The sequence below is a fragment of the Mobula birostris genome, chromosome 9 (assembly GCF_030028105.1).
Source record: "Mobula birostris isolate sMobBir1 chromosome 9, sMobBir1.hap1, whole genome shotgun sequence".
NCBI lineage: Eukaryota > Metazoa > Chordata > Chondrichthyes > Myliobatiformes > Myliobatidae > Mobula > Mobula birostris.
This window is the reverse complement of record NC_092378.1, coordinates 17,048,917-17,064,026: the sequence shown is the minus strand read 5'-3', so window position 1 is coordinate 17,064,026 and position 15,110 is coordinate 17,048,917. Positions and strand designations below refer to the sequence as shown.

The window sequence follows — 15,110 nt, the reverse complement described above, 5'->3', positions numbered from 1 at the left end:
TATCACGATAGCAAAATAGTCCTGTTTACTATTTTCTCTGAAGATAGTGATGATAAAAATGTCTACATTTTGAAAATTAGTGGAAATGGAAATTTCTCCTCATCTGCAATCGAAACTGTAGTTTGTTTTGGAATACTGTTAAGAAGTATTGCACTCATGAAAGTGCCTTTCAATTAAATCTCTCATTGTCTTTTTTAGAATTTCTTGAATATTCTTATATAATGTGGTGTCTGTGTTTGACACATCCACCAGGCAGTGCACAAGTATGAACAAGCAAATCCTTGTTAAGTTATCTTGTTGCACTTTGTCGACAGCAATCACAGAATGTTCAGAAATTTCATACTGCCCTGTGAAGCTCTGTGCAAATTGTTAAGCTGCAAGGTAGGAATTTTCTGATGTCCATGTTAGTTTGAGTAATTCTTCCAAATAACTGTAGTAAGCTCAGTCCTCTGGGCTCTAAATGAACACTGCAGTCTGACAGAGTTGATTCACGGTATGATTCATCTTGTTTGACCTCTCCACATATCATTAAACAGAAGGGGCCTTGTGCCAAATACAAATTCCGAACTGCCACTGAAATCTTTCCAGCTAGAAGTGTCGCATCATATTTTGAACTACCGTAGCAGAAAAAAAACATGCTACATTTCTATCAGTATTTACACTGGCAAACAGCCTGCTCGGATCAAAAGAAAGAAGTCAAGTCTTTTTGCTACATAACTAACGTTTAAAAATTTAAGAGATGGAAGATGATGAAGCCAGCAGTATTTTGGCTTGTCTGTACACTGGCATGGACCAGTTAGATGAATGTCTCGTTTCTTCAAGAAAAATGTCCTTCAATAATTTATTGTTCTTGTGAGAATATCTGATCGCGTTTCATCTGTCTGCTCTCATTTGTTTTAATATTCTGAGTTCCATGTGTTTTTGTTTGCAATTTATGTCCACACACTGATGGCTAATGCAGAAAGCTAAAATTAAAACAAAATTCAGAAATATTAAGATACCTTTATCTTGCAGATGGTGCCTAACCTAACCTCTTAGCTTTTGTTACAGTACTGAACTGTCATTTCAGACCTCTAAGCCACACTATGTTTTACTGTACTTAAATGCCTGCATTCTCATGAACAAAGTCATGATGTCTCCCCCATTCCTTCAATCCCTCTATCAGAATCAACTCGTCTTTCCTCTTCTCCTTCAAGGTGTACCTTCTGTTTCTGCACTGAGCAACCTCTAATCCCTGGCGACTACAATCTCCATGTGATAGAGAAATGGTAAGATGCTTTGCAAGGTCATGAAGATTGACAGACCTGCACTTCACCTCCACTTGGCATTTTCTTTTTACTTTGCTTAACCTCCTTCTCCACATCATGCCCTAACCCTATCGATGCAAGCACTCTCAAGATTTTTGGAGTACTGTATAATCATTTTCTTCATCACGGGGACGTTGTGCTGGAACATTCTACGCAGCAGTACTGTAGTCAAGTCAGGTTTATTGTCATTTAACTATATACATATATACCGTCAAGCAAGACAACGTTTCTCCAAAGTGTAAAGAACAGTAGTACACGTACCACATACAACACATGATAACTTAGGAAAGTGAGGATAAAATCTACAGATGAATTTTGCATAAATAAACAAAGTAAAGTTCCTAAATTGAATATTGTAAGGTACAGAACAGGTTAACCAGTGATATTTCGAGTATGATGCGACAGGGAGTTCAGAAGCCTAATAGCCTGAGGGAAGAAACAGTTTCTCATCCTGACTGTTCTTATCTTTATGCATCAGACTCTCTTACCTGATGGTAAAAAGTCAGAGGATACTGGATGGGTAGGTGGGATCCTTGATAATTCTAAGGGGCCCTACGTGTGCAGCGCTCCTGATAGATATTCCCATTGGATGGTAGGGAGACCTCTACGATGCTCTCAGTCATTCTCACAGCCCTTTGTAGGGACTTCAGGTCTGCTGCTCGACTGCTTCCATAGCAGATGGAGATGCTGCTTGTCAGGACATTCTTAATGGTGCTCCTTTGAAAGTTAGTTAAGAAGGTGGGGGGGGGGGGCTTGCTTACCTCAATCTCTTTAGGAAGTGGAAGCGCTGCTGTGCCTACGTTCAGGGAGGTGAGAATACGTTGAGTGAATTCGGCCTTTTCTCCTTGGAGCGACGGAGAATGAGAGGTGACCTGATAGAGGTGTTAAAGATGATGAGAGGCATTGATTGTGTGGGTAGTCAGAGGCTTTTTCCCAGGTCTGCCACAAGAGGACACAGGTTTAAGGTGCTGGGGAGTAGGCACAGAGGAGATGTCGGGGTAAGTTTTACTCAGAGAGTGGTGAGTGCATGGAATGGGCTGCCGGCAATGTAGTGGAGGTGGATACGATGAGGTCTTTTAAGAGACTTCTGGATAGGTACATGGAGCTTAGAGAAACAGAGGGCTGTAGGTAAGCCTAGTAATTTCTAAGGTAGGGACATGTTTGGCACAACTTTGTGGGCCGAAGGGCCTGTATTGCGCTGCCGTTTTCTATGTTTCTAATAAGGGACCAGGTGAGGTCATTCATGATGTGAACTCCCAGGAACTTGGTGCACTTAACTCTCTCCACGGAGGAACTATGTATTTGCAGAGAGGGATGGTTCATCTGCACCTTCCTGAAATCGCCAATGACTTTCTTGGTCTTCTCCACATTATGTTCCTTTACCGGAATGACTGCAATGATTTAAGAAGGTAACTCACCACCAGCTTCTCTAGGGCTACTACAGATTTAAAAAATCCTAGTTATGTCAAAAATGGCTACATTCCCAACAATTGAAAACAGTTGAAAAAAATCAGTACATTGCACGACTTACCCTTCCAAAACATGTCTCCTTATTTCTCCCCTTTAATTGCCCTTCCATCAAAGTCTACTTCCCAAGCTCTGTAAATGGTTAATTTCAAATGCAGTATCATCACTTTTGCCCCTGTACCCCAGATCCAAACTCACCTATAGCTTCTCACATGGTTCATCAGATCTCCATTGTCACAAAATTTGTATATGCAGTCCTTGCCGTTTTTGTGTGAAATTAACCTGACCTTAAAAGATACATCAAGGGTTAACATTCTGGATTTATCCTGAAGCCATCACTAAGAGAATTTGATGGGGTTGAGATAAAAGGTGAGCCTGTGGTCTTCTCAAATCTTAGGTACATTTCCTCAATGAAGACCAATAAAAAATTGTGGCACAAATTCTACAACTTGTTCACTAATTCACCCACCACATTTCCACAGTATCAACATCTTTGGTTATTTTTCAATTCCATTAACTGTCTTCAGAAAATCTCTTTGAATCCATTTGTGTCCGTTCACTGCTCATTATTCCATATGGCTGTCTCAATGATCTGTATGTACAATGTTATGGTAATGCATATGTTGTGTGTCATTTCTTTGTTTAGTTATGTAATTTCATATAACAATGTTATAATGTTGTTTTAGATATATTTTGGTGACCTATTAGTGATCAAATAAATTTATCTAGTAAGTAAAATTTATAATGTTTTAGATCACCAAGAAGGCCAGTCTGCCAATAAAGGCTATGCCAGCTCCTTGACGTATCCAATGTAATCCTGCATTATCATTTTCTCCTTATCACTGTGAAATTGATGATGCTAGCAATTACTTTAATAAATTTAGTTCCTAAAATTTGTCATAAATTTCTTGTAATCCTACTCTTGACCAAGATGTTAAATGCATAGCTCAAAATAGCTCTTTCTCTGCAATCAATGACAGGAGTCAAGCCTTGGAATGCTTTGCAAGAAGTGAGAATGTATTTGAAACACAGACAAAATGCTGGAGGAGCTCAGCAGGCCAGGGAGCGTCTATAGAAAAGAGTAAACAGGACTGATAAAGGGTCTCGGCCCGAAACGTTGACTGTTCACTCTTTTCCATAGATGCTGCCTAGCCTGCTGAGTTCCTACAGCACTCTGCCTGTATTACTTTGATTTCCAGCACCTGCAGATTTTCTTTCCTTTGTGAAATACAGGATAGAATATGGGGTTGAAGGAATGGTCAAATATTCATCAGAAGGACACATTGCTTTGGTGCTATTCGAGTTGGTGAAAGACACTGGGTATTATTTGTGAAGAAATCCAGTTAAATTTTAATCAAGGAATGGGATCCACAATTAATCAAGTGTTACAACTTGTTACTTTTGGGATGCCGCCTACACAAGAGATTCGATGTGTAGGTGAAACATATGAATGATGAGCTGTACATGGTCTCTGCCAGTAAGTTATTTAAGTTGCATACTGCTGCTTAAACTGTCAGACTAGCAGTTTTTAAAAAAAATGCATTGACTAAAATGTGAACATCCTTTATTTCCATGCAGGACTGTGAGTTGATAATCCAGCCTGATAAACCTTGTGGCCTGCAGCCAGTGTCAAATGGTTCCCTCTCAACAGTTCTTCGGAGGCAGATTGAATCCTGCAAAACAGGGGATGCCAAAGGTTGGTAATCATCTCTGTGGTCAAGATAGTTGTCATAAAATATTGTAGTCAGCAGGAAACTCCAATCTTGCACCGTAAAGTACCAATAAACTGTCTGACTTCATATATTTAATATATAACGTGATAAAGACACCCAGATGGTATTTTGCCTCCCAAGTGCCAGGGTCAGGGATGTCTCAGATCAGGTCCACAGATCAGGAACAACCAGAAGTCATGGTACATATTGGTACCAATGACACAGGTAAGAAATGGAGGAGGTCCTGAAGAGGAAATATAGGGATTTAGGTAGAAAGCTGGACAGCAGCATCTCCAGGGTCAGTAATCTCTAGACTGCTGTCTGTGCCACTGGCCAGTGAGGGTAAGAATAGGAGGAGATTAATGTGTGGCTGAGGAATTGGTACAGGGAGCAGTGTTTCAGATTCCTGGATCATTGGGATCTCTTCTGGGGAAGGAATGACCTATACAAAAAGAACAAATTATACCTGAACCCGAGAGGGTTCAATAGGTTTGCTAGAGCTGTTGGAGAGGGTTTAGACAAATTTGGCAGGGGAAAGAGAACAGGAAATAACAGGGTTGAGGATGGGTCAATTGGTATACAGACAGATGATAGGGGAAAATTGCAGTCAGTGGGATCGGTTGAAGTATAACATGGGGGCAAAATCGAAAAGGGTGATAAATAGAGGACAGAAGGTATAATATTTGAATTCAGACAGTATATGGGATAAAGTAGATGATTTTGAACGCAATTAGAGATTGGCAGGTACGATGCTGTGGGCATCACTGAGTGGTGGCTGAAAGAAGATTATAGTTGAGAGCTTAACATCCACATAGTATCGAAAGATCAGGAGGTTGGGGGGGCCCTATTGGTAAAAAAAAAAAAAAAATGAAATCAAATCTTTAGAAAGAGGTGACAAAGCATTGGAAGATGTAGAATCCTTGTGGACAGGGTTAAGAAACTGCAAGGGTAAAAAGACCCTGATCCTAATAAGAGTTATATACAGGCCTCCAGAATAGTAACCAGGATGTGGGATATTAATTACAACGGGCGATATAAAAGGAATTGTAAAAAGGGCAATGTTACGATAGTTACAATTACAAAATGCAGGCAAATTGGGAAAATCAGATTGGTGCTTAATCCCAAGAAAGGGTATTCGTATAATGCCTACAAGATGACTTTTTAGATGCGTTTGTGGTTGAGCCCACTAGAGGAAAGTTAATTCTAGATTGGATGTTGCGTAATAAAACCAATTTCATTAGCAAGCTTAGGGTAAAGGAACCCTTAGGAAGTAGTGATCATAACACAATAGAATTCACTCTGCAATTTGAGAGTGAAAAGATAAGGTCAGATGTATCGGTATTACAATGGAGAAAAGGGAATTACAGAGGCTGTCAAAGTTGACTGGAAAGGGACACGAGCAGGGATGATGGCTAAAGTTTCCGGGGACAATTCAGAAAGCAAGAGATAGATATATCCCAAAGGTGAAGAAGTATTCTAAAGGGAGGATAAGGGAACCATGGGTAACAATGGAAGTTAAAGACAGCATAAAGGCCAAAGGGAGGGCATATAATGGAGCAAAAATTAATTTGAAGTTAAAGGATTGGGAAGCTTATAAAACCAACAGAAGGCCACTAAAAAATCTATAGAGAGAGAAAGGTTAAGCTCATCAATACTATAAAAGTGGATAGCAAAAGTGTTTACAAATGTCTAAAGAGCAAAAGCGAGATGAGAGTAGATATGGGACCATTGGAAAATGACATTGGAGAGGTAATAATACACACAAAATGCTGGAGGAACTCAGCAGGCCAGCTAGCATCTTTGGAAAAGAGTGAACAGTCAATGTTTCGGGCTGAGACCCTTCACCAGTCCTGATAAAGTGTCAAATGGGGGACAAAGAAATGGTGGATGAACGAAATAAGCATTTTGTATAAGTCTTCACGATGGAAGACACTAGCAGTATGCCAGAAATTCTGGAGTGTCTGGGGAAAGAAGTGAGTGTTGCTGCTAACACCAATGAGAAGATGCTTGGGATGATGAAAGGTCTAGAAAGGATCAAAGGTTCATTTTACTGTCAAAGTATATATGTACAACTCTGATATTTGTCTTCTCCAGATAGCCATTACATACAGAAATATCATGGGTGTTGATGAAAGAAAAGGCATCAACTCCCCCCCAACCAACATGAAGAAAAGAAACAAAACTCGAAGACCCCAAAATGCCCTCCACTTGCCCATAGCAAAATATAGCCACAAAAACAATCAATGATCCTCTACACATGACAATCCCCGACCCCCCCCCCACAGGAAAAGTGACAGAAGCACCAAATCCCCAACCCCCCCTTACACACAAAAAATTAACAGACCACAAAGAAAACACCGAAAAATTGAAGGAAACCAATATAAAGTACAGTCCAATAATCACCTAAATCTCACAATTTGGGAAGTGTCTTTTTGCTGCATACGAGAGCAGCCGCTCAAACTCAGTCCTTCCGTAAAGACTGACCATCGACCAGGGTCCGAATGTCGCCGATCCAGGGCCGAACACTGCCCACCCAGGGCTGAATGTAATGAACTGGGTCTGAACACCGACTCGGACCCGGGGCCAAACACGTCCATCCAACTGCCCACTGTCTCATGCCAAGCCTTCACTGACCCCATCACCTCGATGCTTCTATTTTCCTCAGGATCATTCCCGACCTCACACTTCATCTCTGGTCTTTTCCATGAGTCAGCTTGTGTTCACGGACCTTTTCGGTACCCCCTACCCCCCAATCTCTGATCTCCACAAGGCAGCTCTCCAAAAACAGCACAGCACTAGATTCTTCAATTGAGATTCAAACTGTATGTCAGGTCCAACAGCTTCCGTAACACAAACAAAGTAAAAGGAACAAAAGGAAAAGTGAAATAATTGGAATTACTAGATAAGTCACCTTGGCCAGATGGACTACCCACCCCAGGGTTCTGAAAGAGACAGCTGAAGAGGCATTTGTAATTATCACTAAAGAATCACTAGATTCTGGAATGGTTATGGAGGACTGGAAAATTGCAAATGTCACTCCACTCCTTTAGAAAGGAGGGAGGCAGATGAAAGGAAATTGTCGGCCAGTTAGTCTGACTTCAGTAGTGGGGAAGATGCTGCAGTCCATTATTGAGGATGAGGTTTCAGGGTACTTGGAAGCACATGATAAAATAAACCGACATCAGCATTAAGGGGAAAACTTGTCTGACAAACCTGTTGGAATTCTTTGAGGAAATAACAGACCTCATTGCAATAGAAACATAGAAAATCTACAGCACAATACAGGCCCTTCGGCCCACAATGTTATGCTGAACATGTACTTACTTTAGAAATTACCTAAGGTTACCCATAGCCCTCTATTTTTCTAAGCTCCATGTACCTATCCAGGAGTTTCTTAGAAGACCCTATCGTATCCGCCTCCATCACCGTCGCCGGCAGCCCATTCCACACACTCACCACGCTCTGCATTTAAAAAAATTTTTTTTAATTACCCCTGACACCTCCTCTGTATCTACTTCCAAGCACCTTAAAACTGTGCCCTCTTGTGTTAGCCATTTCAGCCCTGGGAAGATGCCTCTGACTATCTACACAATCAATGCCTCTCATCAGTTGGGGCAGTTCCACTCTCTTGGTCCCATGGTATGAAAAATCATCACAACTGGAGACTTCCTCGGCCACAGTGGATGACCATGTCGCCTTCCGTGCCTTATCATGCCTTTCGCTCTCCACGAAGTGCTGCAGCACCGCCTGCTTGGCCATTAGATCTTGTAGTTGATCTAATCCACCCAGTCTGCTGGAGCTGGCTTCTCATGCTGGGGTAGGCGTATCCCTATCTCACTGGGGTTGGAGTTTCCGTCACCTGGTTTAGCCCGCCCATTGAAGTGGTGTACCGGGGTGTGGCCATTGCCAAGGGCAAACAGTAACTTGGAGCCACGGGTGAGAGCTGGGTAGCAGATGGGGACCAAAGATGGACAAGTTGCCCCTGGGAGTATGACATGCCCGCCACCAGAGGTGCTAACCCTCCCTGGACACCCCAAGGTGAGAGCCCATGGTATTATGGGAAAGATAACTGGCATGGATAGAAGATTGGCTGACTGACAGGAGGCAAAGACTGGGAATAAAGGGGACTTTTTCTGATTGGCTGCCAGTGGCTAGTGGTGTTCCGCAGGTGTTGGTGCTGGGGCCACTTCTCTTCATGTTATATGTTAATGGTTTGGAATTGATGGCTTTGTGGCCGTTTGAAGACGATACAAAGATAAGTAGAGGGTGAGGTAATGTTGAGGAAGCAGGAAGTCTGCAAAAGGACTTGGGCAGATTGGAAGAATAGGCAAAGAAGTGGGAGATGGAATATGGTGTAGGGAAGTGTACGACCATCCACTTTGGTATAAAGAATAAAAATGCAGACTATTTTCTAAATGGGGAGAAAATTCAAAAATCAGAGGTGCAGAGGGACTTGGAAGTCCTTGTGCAGGATTCCCTGAAGGTTAACTTGTAGATTGAGTCGGTGTTGAGGAAGGCAAATGCAGTGTTCGCATTTATTCGAGAGGACTAAAATATAAGGGCAAGGATGTAATGCTGATGCTTTATAAGGCATTGGTTCGATCACACTTGAGCAGTTTTAGGCCCCTTATCTAAGAAAAGATGTGCTGGCATTACAGAGGGTCCTGGGCAGGTTCACGAGAATTAAAGGGTTAATGTATGCGGAGCACTTGATGGCTCTGGCCTGCACTGCTGGAGTTTATTAGAATGAGGAAGGGATCTCATTTAAACCTGTCGGGTACTGAAAGGTCTGGATAGAGAGGATCTACAGAGGATGTTCCTGTAGCGGGTGAATCTAGGACCGGAGGGCATAGCCTCAGACTGGAGGGATGGAACAGAGAGGAGGAGGAATTTCTTCAGCCAGAGGGTGGTGAATCTGTTGAATTCATTGCCACAGGAGACTGTGGAGGCCAAGTCATGGAGTATATTTAAAGCAGAGGTTGATAACTTCTTGAATGGTCAGGGTGTCAAAAGTTATGGGGAGAAAGCAGGACAATGGGGTTGAGAAGGATAATAAATCAGCCATGATGGAATGGTGGAGCAGACTTGATTGGTGGAATGGCCTAATTCTACTCCTATGCCTTGGGGTCTAGGTAAGTTGATAGTATTTTCTGACTTCTTATCTTGATGGAAAAAGATGGACACTATTAGCAGACCCCAGTGAAGAGGATGAATTCAAACTTTGACAACAATAACTAATAAATTTAAGCTTTCAGCAAAGAATTCATATTTGAATCTTCTGTACTTCGAAGAATAATGCATTTTCTAGCTTTCATGGGTGTGTTTACTGTAAAGATTCATTCGACTATTTGAAGTATCTACAGGAAAACTAAACAGAAAATTAAGCAGTGTGGGGAAAATCTGAACATGACTACATTTTGTGTTCATTCTTGGTAACTGGAGCTAAGATCAAGAAAGAAAGAAGGACTATCAGTGAATTCAAGATGTACATAGTACCACAGGTGGTGGCAAATGGCAGCTACCTGGCACACCATTTTAAGAAGTATCCTGTGAGCAAGCAAGTCTCAAGGTTGTATAATTTGTACTTGAATCCTGAATCCATTGAAAACCATTACGATAACTGGATCAAGATTAGGCATCCCTACTTTATTCATGAACACATTAAATTGTAAGGCGGAAATATTTTTGGCGGTTTGGCAAGTCATACAGAGAAATTCACTTTTTAATTAATTTGCTGAAACGGTGTTGGTGAAGAGGATCCCAGAACTTTGTCCCAGCAGCAAGTACAGAACATAATACAGTGGATTCTGGTTAATTGGGCATCAGTTTATCAGGGCAGCCACTTATTTGGGACAACTCTTAAAGAACAAAATACTTTGACAGAATTCTTTGTGGTTATTCAGGACACTATGAAACTTTGCTGGGACAGGAGATTGCTGCTGAAGTTTCCACCTAGCGTCAGTCACATGAACTTGTGTAGGCGTTAGACACTACACAGGCTTAGAGCGAAGTTTTTAAGTAGAGTCAGTTCTGTGTGTTCGTGTTCTCAAAGAGCAGCAATTTTTGTCACTGACAGTTGGCAAAGAATAAGCAGTAAGACAGTCCAGAAGTATTTTGCTCACTGTGGATTCAAGCATTCAGGCTTTGAAATGCTAAAAATGGCCTGGAGTGAAAATGAAATGATTTCACTATCTTCAAGTTAGGAACTACAATGAATTTGAAGGTATCAACAATCATCTTCAATGTTACAATGACCATTTGGAGGATACAACTGTCGAAGGCGGTTCATTATCTGCACCAGATGTCTGCGAGGATTTTGTTTATTTACAGTCAATCAAAAGAACAGGGCAGCATACACCTTATGAATTCCTCCGTCAATAACTATTGGGAATCAATACACTGTTTCGTAGTACTGTAATAGTATTGCTATTGTTCTAATTTAATCAGTATTACCATTTAAATACATTATTAGTTAATTGGATAAACAGTAGTTGGTCTTTCTTAAAACCTCCTTAACTATTCTCATGAAACTTCAGTTAGTTGGGGCAGCCGCTTAATTGGACCAAAATGTACTGGTCCCATGGTTTGCCAATTAGCTGGAACCCAGAGTACATTTAGCTCCGCATGTGGGACACTGTTGTTCTCATGATTCTGTTGAACTCAGCCCACTAACTGCTGTACAGTATATCATTTGTCTGAGGCAGATTTGAAGTAATCAAGCCAAGATTTGTTGAAGTATAGCCCAGCTGCCCTCATAGTGGAGGGAGTGAATATTTGAGGTGGTGGATGGACTTCCAGTAGAGTGGATTTCTACGTCCAATTTGCACTGAGCAGGTTGAATGTTACACTCATCCAAATGAATGGAGAATATCTCATAACCCTCCTGCTGTGTCTCGTAGATGGCCATGCCATTGAATGTCTAGGGCAGGTGTATCGACTCTGAGGTGGCCACTGCACAGCACAAATAATACAAATCAACTTGTTTGAGGCCATAGTTGACTTTATCTGCAGAGTTGTGAATGAAATTGAACATTGTATATTTATCAAACCCACTTCGACTTCATGAAATTCCATGAAGAAGCTGAGGGAACGTGCTTAGGACATTGCCCTGTGAAACTACTTCAGTGACAGCCTGGGCTGCTGCATTTCTTCTGCTCCCAAGAACCACAGCAACTTTAGTAAGGGCTAGATTTCAGTTGATCTGGAGAATTTTCCCAACGGGCTCCACTGCCTTCCTTATTACTGAGGTGCCTTAATGCTCACTTGGTCAATGATATTAGCGACTATAATTCTCATCTCACCTCTAATGTTCAGTTCTTTTTGGACAAGAGTTGTAATGAGATCCGAAGATGAGTAGTCCAGATGGAACATGAACTCAATATTGGCAAACAAGTCTTTGGGGAATAGGTGCCGCTTGGAGGCATTGCTGTTGACACTTGCAAATATTCCACGGCACTAGTCTGGTGAGTGGGGCAGATATATTTACAGCGATTACAAAACTATACCACTTTCAGAGAATCGCTCTTAAAATTATTCAAATTAATATTTAAGAATTCATAATAACAGAGCCCTTTGTTTTACTGTCTCAGGGCAATGGTTTGTTCCTTGTTTGAGCTGTTCAGACAACCGGACCTGTGACTGGCAGAGGGCAAGGTGGCAGCCAGACAGCTGTCATCACCTTTCACCAACAAGGAGGCAGCTTCAGCAGTGTATGAGTGGAAGGAAGGTAAGGGCTCATTCCATGTGACTTTAATTGCTATTAGTAATTTTATACAGTCATTTACTGCAAGATATATCAAATGACATAAACTCTAAATGATTGCTACATGTAATGAATAAAAGGTTAATGAAAATTTAAACCGAACTGAAATAGTATTTCTTCATGTACTTGAATAAATACATCCACTAGTACAAAGAAGCTGCAATTAATATGATGAAAACTATCGTACTGAATATGGGTGGACTTTTTCACAGTGGAAGTAGAATTGAAAACTATAATTTCTGCAATTGCAGTGCACTGTTGCTCCAAGTGAGCAATAGCTCATGCTTATCAAAAGGGAAATGAACTACAACATTTTGAATCAGTTCAGTCTTGATTTTATTCACTTTACATATAGTCATTATTTTTTACAATTTAACTGCATGCAGTTAGAGTGTGCTACGTATTAGTACTTGTACATTTTTATTATTTAAAGATCAAGTTCAAGTTTAATTGTCATTCAGCCATACATGAACGCCCATGAATAGGCCAAATGAAACAGTGTTCCTCTAGGTCCAAGGTGCAAAACACTGTACCATCAGTGACACACACCACGCATGGCACCTACAATTATTATAGCAGAAAAACACTGTTACAAAAATATATTCAAAAATAATATAGCCCAAGACTTCTGAGAGTCATGTCCTGTAGGTCAATGGTGCATGGATATTGTCCTGGAGGTAAATGAGTGAAGCAGATTGGTACTTTCCAGGATGAAATAATATTCTCCAATGGCAGTATTTCAAGAAAGTAGGAGGAAAACTAAAACTATTAAAAATGCACAAGCTTATGAAGAGATAAGGAGGGGACTGAAGGTCCCTCTCTTCGTTGATGAAAGTTCATGTTTAATAGCGACCAAAAACATGCTTTCAAGTTTTATGCCTGAAAGATGTAAAAGTCGTAAAGCGGCAAGGTTTAAAGAGATTTGGGGATGAAACCAATCCAGCTTCACTCTGAACCCTTTAAGGGCCCAACTATCTGTGTGGAGGTAAAACAGTGATTAGTTTGATTCTCCCAGGCACAATGGGCCTGCAGTAAGTGAGAAATGAGGGGTTAGAGAAGCAATGCAGATATTCTTGAAATTGTCTAACGTGCCTTCCTCCATAGGTGCACAGCATCAGTCAGATGGCAGGCAGAGACCACTTGCTCAATCCAATCACACTTTTTTACTTAACAACAGGTAGGGTTGTAGAAAATTAATTAAACAGATACAAGCTATTTCGGTCATCATGATGTTTCCAGTCAGAAAAGAGATACGGAGACTTGTATCTGCTTCCACCATTAAGTTTATAGCCCCATAGGTTTTGGCTCTTTATATATGCATCAAGGAACTTTCTAAATGTAATGAGGGCTTCATACTCTATCATCCTTTGAAGCAATGCACTGTGGAAGAATGGGTGTACCTGGGCACAGTACTCCAGTGGGTGTACATGGGCACAGTACTCCAGTGATTTAATATTCAGTCTGCAGAGCATTGCCAGATCACTTTCTGCATCTTGTTGTTCCTTGAATAACTCCAGTGCCACCCTTCAGCATAAATGTTGCCCTCGTAGTTGTGATCTAGTCATTTCACATAGATCTATGCTGCACAACTCATGGTCATGTTTTGTCTCATGTGTCACACTCAGATTGAGAAACCGTATTATAGAAATGATGTATTGTTGTTAAAGGGTCAAATTACAGAGTTGTTTAATCATGGCCTAACTTACTAAGAAAAACAGGTTTAATTAATCATATAAAATGGTATGTAGACACAACATATCTTGAAAAGCTGTCATCTTAAAATGCTATCAGTGAATTAAGCGAGTGGCTTTACACAAGTTCCACGTTGAAAACATACTACATTTTATTGACAAAATATTGTGGCTGCTTAGTTAAAGTAATTACAAAATTCTGACAAACTCCTAGAACATCCTGTAATATTTGCACATGAAGCATGTTTGTCCCAATAGATTTGATTTTTTTTAAAATCAGGTAGAGCGTGGAGTAGCCCCTTCTGGCCCTTTGAGCTACGCCACCCAGCAATCCCCTGATACAATCCTAGCCTAATCATGGGACAATTTACAATGACCAATTAGCATACTAACCGGTATGTCCTTGGACTGTGGGAGGAAGCCAACACGGTCATGGGAGAACGTACAAACTCCTTACAGGCAGCAATGGAATTATAGTCAGATTTTGAGATAACCGTTTATTTGTCTTCTATTTTTATTGTTTTGGTAATGAGAAATTTTTTTTGATCTTTAATTGCTGAAAGTGGAAATAAGTATGTTTTCTGAATATTATTAAAGCCTATGAAATATGAAAATTGATGTTTCTAATGAAATGAATCTAAGTCCTCCAGCCACTCATACCCCACATTTGAGTAATGACAGATAGCTGGCCAAGTTTTCTAAATCATTCAGGTGAATATTTTTTATACAGAATAACACACTTTTTAACGAAGCAAAAATTTAGTAGGACGTGGTATCCAAAATGGTCTATACTTGAAACAAAATTTTGGTATGACGTAAGACCAAATAGAATTAAAACCAGTTAAAATAACAATATTAAAATCAAATGATAAAGATGCTGAAAATCTGAAATGCTGTAAGTAGCTATAGTATTGGGCAGGATCGTTTGGGAGAGAATCAGAATTAATCATTATTTCTCTCTCAGAGACATTGTCTAATCTACAGAAGATGTCCCAGTATTTCTTATTTTAAATCCTAAATGACAAACACTTTCATTTTCTACTTAAGTGCGTCTAGGTTGCAGAATTTTGTTCTTGAATCTGTTTGTGATTTTTTTTAAAAGGATGTCTTTGAATGTTAAGTTGTATGGTAGTGGTTGCCTATCACGTCTGATGATGATAGGAAATCTGTG

At 40.5% G+C, this 15,110-nt stretch overlaps 1 protein-coding gene and 1 long non-coding RNA gene across 8 annotated transcripts in view; one reads left to right on the top strand and one right to left on the bottom strand.

Annotated features, from left to right (window-relative positions):
* Positions 1-15,110, top strand: part of cped1 (cadherin-like and PC-esterase domain containing 1) — a 279,536-nt gene that overhangs the window by 198,131 nt on the left and 66,295 nt on the right. For all 6 annotated transcript variants that reach the window (XM_072267562.1, XM_072267559.1, XM_072267558.1 and 3 more), the window contains exons 16-17: positions 4,353-4,470; positions 12,076-12,212. In XM_072267562.1, coding sequence (XP_072123663.1) covers positions 4,353-4,470; positions 12,076-12,212 — 255 coding nt within the window. The remainder of the gene's footprint in view (positions 1-4,352; positions 4,471-12,075; positions 12,213-15,110) is intronic.
* LOC140202565 (uncharacterized) overlaps positions 3,886-15,110 on the bottom strand; it is an 81,535-nt gene continuing 70,310 nt past the window's right edge. For both annotated transcript variants that reach the window (XR_011887121.1, XR_011887122.1), the window contains exon 4: positions 3,886-4,447. This is a non-coding gene — a long non-coding RNA (uncharacterized lncRNA). The remainder of the gene's footprint in view (positions 4,448-15,110) is intronic.